The following is a 7,621-nucleotide window of genomic DNA, read 5'->3' as shown; positions in this document are numbered from 1 at the left end:
TCCCCCCTTATCCCCACATCCCCCCCCCATCCCCACCCCCCCACTCCCATCACCCCCCCCCATGCTGGCTCTCCCCCGCCCCCTCTCTCCCTCCCCCCGCTCCCCCCCCCAGCCCCCGCAGCCCCCTCAGCTCCCCCATTTTCCACCCTATGGACCGGTCCAGATTCACGGTGACGGGGAGCAGCGCTCGGGCGTCGCGGGCGCTGAACGGGAATTGGCGGCTCAAAAAAGCGTCGAAGAGCCGCGGATCCCCGTCCAGCCCCAAGGCGCTGCGCAGCGGCTGCTGCAGGGCGCCCAGCTCGGAGCGGTGACGCTGGAAAATGGCCCATAGGGACCCCGAGGCCTCGCGGGGATCCCCGTCCCTTAAGAACTGCAGGATCCAGCTGAGCCGGCACGGCCAGCGGTCCGCCAGCAAAACCCAAGCGGCCACCGCCACGGGAACCGGGCCGTGGGGGGAGATGGAGTGCGGGGTTATGGGGTGCGGGAGGAGGTGGCGGGGGGTGGGGGGCGGGGGGCAATGGGGTGGGGGGCAATGGGGTGGGGGGTTGGGGGTGGGGGGCAATGGGGTGGGGGCAATGGGGTGAGGGGTTATGGGGTGGGGGCAATGGGTGGGGGGCAATGGGGTGAGGGGTTATGGGGTGGGGGGCAATGGGGTGGGGGGCAATGGGGTGAGGGGTTATGGGGTGAGGGGCAATGGGGTGAGGGGTTATGGGGTGGGGGGCAATGGGGGGGGGGCAATGGGGTGGGGGGTTATGGGGTGGGGGGCAATGGGGTGGGGGGCAATGGGGTGGGGGGTTATGGGGTGAGGGGTTATGGGGTGGGGGGTAATGGGGTGGGGGTTATGGGGTGGGGGGCAATGGGGTGAGGGGTTATGGGGTGAGGGGTTGGGGGGTGAGGGGTTATGGGGTGGGGGCAATGGGGTGGGGGGTTATGGGGTGAGGGGTTATGGGGTGGGGGGCAATGGGGTGAGGGGCAATGGGGTGGGGGGTTATGGGGTGAGGGGTTATGGGGTGGGGGGCAATGGGGTGAGGGGCAATGGGGTGATGGGGCGTAGGGTGAGAGGACAAGGGGTGGGGGGGCGGGGAGGGTGAGGTTGGGGGGTGGGGGGTTGGGGGGTGAGGGGTTGTGGGGCGCTGGGCTGAGAGGTGGAAGAGAGCGGGGTGGGCGGCCCGGGCTGTGGGGCTGTGGGGCGGCAGGCAGTGGGGTGCAGCGTCATGGGGCTCAGTTCTATGGGGCTCCGCCCCATGGCTCTCCGTTCTATGGGGCTCCTTCCCCTGGATTTCCACCCCATAGAGATCCTCTGCCCCACAGATCTGTGTCTCATAGGACTCCGTCCGATGCCTCTCCGCCCCATAGATTTCTGTCCCAGAGCTCTTCGTCCCATAGGGCTCCTCTGCCCCATAGGTCTTTGTCCCATAGCGCTCTGTCTCCGGGCTCTCTGCCCCATAGATCTCCACCCCATGGCTCTCCGCCCCATAGGGCTGCCCTGCCCCACAGCTCTCCTCCGCCCCACAGCTCTCCATCCTGCCTGCCTCCACTCCATACATCTCCACCCCACAGCTTTCCACCCCACATCGCTCTGCCCCACAGCCCTCCTCCGCCCCACATCTCCCCATCCCGTGGGGCATCACCCCACCTCCCCCCGCCCCACAGATCTCCTCCGCCCCCCCCGCCGCCCCCCGGTGATGGAGGCGGTGCAGGAGGAGCCGGACGGTGATGGGGACGATGCTGAGGATCCGGCGCAGCTGCGCCCCATCGGAAGGGACGAAACGGCACAGCGCCCCCTGGGGGTCGTGCAGGGAGCGCAACGCCGCCCGCACGCAGCGCCGCGTCTGCCGCTCCGCAACCCGCACCCATGGGTGCTCCTCGTGGGGCACTGGGTGCTCCTCATAAAGTGATGGGTGCTCCTCGTGAGGCACTGGGTGCTCTCCATAGGGCACTGGGTGCTCCTCGGGGTACGGGTGCTCCTCATAGGGTGATGGGAGCTCCCCGTGGGGCACTGGGTGCTCCTCGTGGTGTGATGGGTGCTCCTTATAGGGCACTGGGTGCTCCTCATAGGGTGACGGGTGCTCCTTATAGGGCGATGGGTGCTCCTCGTAGTGTGATGGGTGCTCCTCATAGGGCACTGGGTGCTCCTCGTGGTGTGATGGGTGCTCCTTATAGGGCACTGGGTGCTCCCCATAGGGTGACGGGTGCTCCTTAAAGGACACTGGGTGCTCCTCGGGGTGTGGGTGCTCCCCGTAGGGCGATGGGTGCTTCTCATGGTGTGGGTGCTCCTCATAGGGCGATGGGTGCTCCTCGTGGGGCACTGGGTGCTCATGATGTGGGTGCTCCCCATAGGGCACTGGGTGCTCCTCGTGGTGTGATGGGTGCTCCTTATAGGGCACTGGGTGCTCCCCATAGGGTGACGGGTGCTCCTTAAAGGACACTGGGTGCTTCTCATGGTGTGGGTGCTCCTCATAGGGCGATGGGTGCTCCTCGTGGGGCACTGGGTGCTCCTCGGGCTGCGGGTGCTCCCCATAGGGCGATGGGTGCTCCTGGAGGTGCAGCGGGTGCCGCTCTCGGTCCAGCGGCTGCTCCTTGCGGTTCTGGCGCACCGGGCGCCCGGTGCAAAGCAACGGAACCTTGCGGTTCCCCTCGCGGTCCATTGGCTGCTCGTCGCGGTCCGTCACCGGGAGCCCCTGGCGGTCCATCGGCTGCCCGTCGCTCCGCCCCGGCTGCCCGTCGCGGTCCATCATCGGCTGCTCGTCGCGGTCCATCATCGGCTGCTCGTCGCGGTCCATCATCGCTGCTCGTCGCGGTCCACCGGCTGCCCGTCGCGGTCCGTCACCGGGAGCCTCTTGCGGTCCACCGGCTGCCCGTGGCGGTGCACCGGAGCCCCCGGCGGTCCGCGAGGTGCCCCCCGCCCAGCGCCCTCCTCAGCTCCCTCATCCTCTGCCGGTGCTCCATGCCGGGCACCCAGAACGGCACCCCGACGGTCCGCCTCAGATAAACGTACGCGTTGCCCCCGACCCCTCGCAGCGCCGCGGACCCCTCGAGGCACTGCACGACCACGCCGGGCTCCATGGCGAGCACGGAGATGAAGGGCGCCCGGGGGTCCGCCAGCAGCGTGTTGACGGCCTCCAGCACCCCGGCGCAGCGCTCGGCCCCGCAGCGCTCCAGGGCGCTGATCTCCATCACCACCCGCAGCCGCCGCCGCTCGAACACCTCCATGGCCCCGAGGAAGGCGCTCAGCCCCTCCACCTCCGCCCTCACTTTGCTCATGAAGCCCAGCTGGGCCTCGAACTTCTCCCGGTCGCTCCAGCGCTCCACGCGGCTCCGTTCGCTCACGGCCACGCGGCGCAGCACCGCCAGCAGCGCGGCCAGCAGCCCGGAGCCCGAGGCGGAGCTCAGCGCCACGCCGACGGCGCTCAGCACCCGCTGCTCCCGCAGCCACGGCGCGGCCAAAGCGAGCAGCAGGAGCGCGGAGCCGAGCAGCAGCAGCCCCGCGATCGCCCCGGCTTTGACGCACGCCGCCGTGCGAAGCTCCCACTCTTTGCCCCCCGGGCCGCCGTGACGCGGAGCCGCGCCGGCCACGTGGAAAACGGCGAGCGGCCACGGGCCGAAGCGGCGGCGGACGGAGCGGCACAGGGCGCTGATCAGCCCGGCCCACAGGCGGTCGCAGCCCACGTAGTGCCAGGCGGAGAAGCGGACGAAGATGAAGGAGACGTCGGGCGGGGGGCGCCGGGGGTCCCGGCGGAGCACCGGGCGGAAGAGCGTGAGGAGAAACAGCGCCTGCAGGAGCCCCCAGCCGCGGGCGGTGCGGGGCGGGGGGCGGCCGGAGCGGGAGGAGCGGCGCTGCAGCTGCGCGGAGTGGGAACGCATGGAGGCTGCGGGGAGACGGCGCGGCGCTCAGCGGGGCGGGGGGCGTCTGGTGGGGGGGTCATGGGGGCGGGGGGCTTCGCGGGGGGGTCGTCTTATGGGGGGTCTTATGGGGGGGTCTTATGGGGGCGGGGTCTTCTTGTAGGGGTGGGGTCTTATGGGGGCGGGGGGCGTCTTGTAGGGGTGGGGGGCTTCGCGGGGGGGGGTCGTCTTATGGGGGGGTCTTATGGGGGCGGGGGGCTTCGTATGGGGGCCAGGGATCGTCTTCTGGGGTCAGGGGTCTTATAGGAGCGGGAGTCGTCTTATAGGGGCGGGCCATAGGGGACCCCAGAGTTGGGGGGCGGGGGTCCCATAAGGGGAGGGATTGGGGGATCCATAAGGGGCGGGGTCCTATAGGGCTGGGGGTCCCCTGCCCCAGAGCTCCCACAACCCCACAACCCTGTGACCCCACAACCCCACAGCCCAAAACCCCATAACCCCTCAGCCCCATAACCTTACAGCTCCACAACCCCACACCCCGTAACTCTACAGCCCCACAACCCCAAAGCCCCATAACCCCACAACCCCACTGCCCCATAACCTCATAACCTTACAGCCCCATAACCCTCAGCCCCACCGCCCCATAACCTTACAGTCCCACACCCCCACCCCCCCATAACCCCACCCCCCCACCCCCCCCTACCCTCCAGGTGCTGCAGGATCCCCTGCAGTCGATGGGGGCAGGGAGCGAAAATCCCAACAGTGAGCGGAGCGGCGGCGTCACAGAGAGCGCGGGCCAGGCAGCGGGAATAGAGCAGGTCCTGGGGGGCTGCTTAATTAGGGGCGGTAATTGCCTTAATTGGGCTTTGGTTGGTTGCGGTTGATTGGGGTTTGGTTGGTTGGGGTTTGGTTGGGATGTGAACCAGGCAGCGGGAATAGAGCAGGTCCTGGGGGGCTGCTTAATGAATGGCGTTAATTGCCGTTAATTGGGGTTTGATTGATTGGGATTAATTGGGGTTTGGTTGGGGTTTGATTGATCAGGGTTAATTGGAGTTAATTGGGGTTGGGTTGATTGGGGTTTAATTGGGATGTGAGCCAGGCAGCGGGGATAGAGCAGGTCCTGGGGGGCTGCTTAATTAATGGCGGTAATTGGGGTTAATTGGGGTTTGATTGATTGGGGTTTGGTTGGGGGTTGATTGGATTGAATTGGGGTTAATTGGGATTATTGGGATTGGGGTTGGGGTCATGGTTAGGATTAGGATTGGGAATAGGATTTGGATTAGGATTGGGATTAGGATTGGGATTCGGATTAGGATTAGGGTCAGAATTAGGATTCAGATACGGATCTGGATTAGGATTGGGATTGGGATTAGGACTAGGGTTAGGACTGGGTTTGTGATTAGTGTTGGGATTGGGATTAGGATTGGGATTAGGGGGGTCTCCGTACCCTCGTGCTCCTCCCACTCCCACTCGCTGCCGTCGCTGCCCCCATCGCTGCCCCCATCGCTGTGGGGCAGCCCCACATCCAGCAGCGCGCGGTGCTCCGCCAGCGACCCCAAACTGCTGTGCTGTGGGGTCAGGGGGGGGTTATGGGGGGTTGTGGGGGGGTTGTGGGATTAGGGGGGTTGGGGGGTCATGGGGAGGTTGTGGGGTTATGGGGGGGTTGTATGTGGGGGGATATGGGGGGGTTATGGGGTTATCGGGGGTTGTGGGGTCGGGGAGGTTTGTGGGGTTGGGGGGGGTTGTGGGGTCGGGGGCGGTTGTATGGCGGGGATTATGGGGCTATGGGGGGGTTGTGGGGTCGGGGGGGTTGTATGGGGGGATTATGGGGCTTTGGGGGGGTTGTGGGGTCGGGGGGTTGTATGGGGGGGATTATGGGGCTATGGGGGGGGTTGTGGGGTCGGGGGGGTTGTATGGGGCTCAGCAGTGCCCACCGCCCGATGCGCAGCCACCCCAGGGCTCCCCACAGCCCACACCCCATATCCCACCCCATACCCCACATCCCACCCCACATCCCATCCCATGTACCCCACACCCCATATCCCATATCCCACACACCCCACATCCCACCCCATATCCCATATACCCCACACGCCATACCCCATATCCCACACCACGCATCCCATACCCCATGTCCCACACCCCATATCCCACCCCACATCCCATCCCATGTACACCATATCCCACACCCCACACCTCACCCCATACCCCACACCCCATATCCCATCCCATATCCCACCCCATGTACCCCATACCCCACACTCCACACCCCATATCCCACCCCATACTCCATATCCCATATATCCGACACCCCACAGCCCACACCCCACATCCCACCCCATATCCCATACACCCCATATCCCACATCCCACCCCATATCCCATACCCCTCACCCACATCCCACCCCACATCCCATCCCTTGTACCCCACATCCCACCCCATACCCCATATCCCACCCCCTATGTCCCGCACCCCATATCCCATATACCCCACGTCCCACCCCACATCCCACATCCCATGTACCCCACACCCCATATCCCCCCACATCCCACCCCACACCCCATATCCCCCCACATCCCACCCTACACCCCATATCCCCCATATCCCATGTACCCCACACCCCATATCCCCCACATCCCACCCCATATCCCATGTACCCCACACCCCATATCCCCCACATCACACCCCACACCCCATATCCCCCACATCCCACCCCATATCCCATGTACCCCACACCCCATATCCCCCACATCCCACCCTACACCCCATATCCCCCACATCCCACCCCACACCCCATATCCCCCATATCCCATGTACCCCACACCCCATATCCCCCACATCCCACCCTACACCCCATATCCCCCACATCCCACCCCACACCCCATATCCCCCACATCCCACCCCATATCCCATGTACCCCACATCCCACCCCACACCCCATATCCCCCACATCCCACCCCACATCCCATGTACCACACATCCCACCCCACACCCCATATCCCCCCACATCCCACCCCACACCCCATATCCCATGTACCCCACACCCCACACCCCATGTACCCCACACCCCATATCCCATGTACCCCATATCCCATGTACCCCACACCCCATATCCCATGTACCCCACACCCCACATCCCATGTACCCCATACACCCCATATCCCCCACCCCATGGCCGCCCCCCATCTCTCACCTCCATCCCTCCGTTCCCCGGCCCCGCGGCGCTCCTTATTTATGGGATCGGATCGGGGCGGCCCCAAAAACCCGGGGCGGAAATTGCGGCTGTGCGCCGCTGAGTCAGGAAGGGGAGAAACCGGACCGGAGGGCTGCGGCCCTACACGTGTGGGGCGGGATGTGGGGTGCGGGGGTGGGGTGGGGTAGGGAATGTGGAATAAGGAGTGTGGGGTGTGGGGTGCAGAATGTGGGGTGTGGGGTATTGGCTGAATCTGTGGGGCTGGGGTCTGTGGGGCTGAAATGTGTGGGGCTGGGATCTATAGGGCTGAGATGTGTGGGGCTGGGGTCTATGGGGCTGAGGTCTTTGGGATTGGATCTATAGGGCTGGGGTCTGTGGGGCTGGGGTCTGTGGGGCTGAGATCTATGGGGTTGGATCTGTAGGGCTGGGATCTATGGGGCTGAAATGTGTGGTGCTGAGATGTATGGGGTTGGATCTATAAGGCTGAGATGTGTGGGTCAGAGACATATGGGGCTGAGGTCTTTGGGGTTGGATCTATAGGGTTGGGATGTGTGGGGCTGGGATGTGTGGGGCTGAGATCTATAGTGC

At 65.3% G+C, this 7,621-nt stretch overlaps 1 protein-coding gene across 1 annotated transcript; it reads right to left on the bottom strand.

Annotated features, from left to right (window-relative positions):
• Positions 1-49: 49 nt before the first annotated feature.
• NKPD1 (NTPase KAP family P-loop domain containing 1) lies at positions 50-7,615 on the bottom strand. Its single transcript, XM_085215464.1, is given in 6 exon segments — positions 50-448; positions 1,656-2,831; positions 2,833-3,869; positions 4,544-4,672; positions 5,288-5,408; positions 7,034-7,615. Coding segments are annotated over 6 exon segments (2,868 nt in total). The 5' UTR covers positions 7,040-7,615.
• Between the last annotated feature and the right edge of the window lie 6 nt (positions 7,616-7,621).

Source organism: Meleagris gallopavo, unplaced genomic scaffold, assembly GCF_905368555.1.
Source record: "Meleagris gallopavo unplaced genomic scaffold, MGAL_WU_HG_1.1 scaffold_49, whole genome shotgun sequence".
Lineage (NCBI taxonomy): Eukaryota > Metazoa > Chordata > Aves > Galliformes > Phasianidae > Meleagris > Meleagris gallopavo.
The sequence above is the reverse complement of the archived record's forward strand: the minus strand, read 5'-3'. Positions and strand labels throughout refer to the sequence as shown.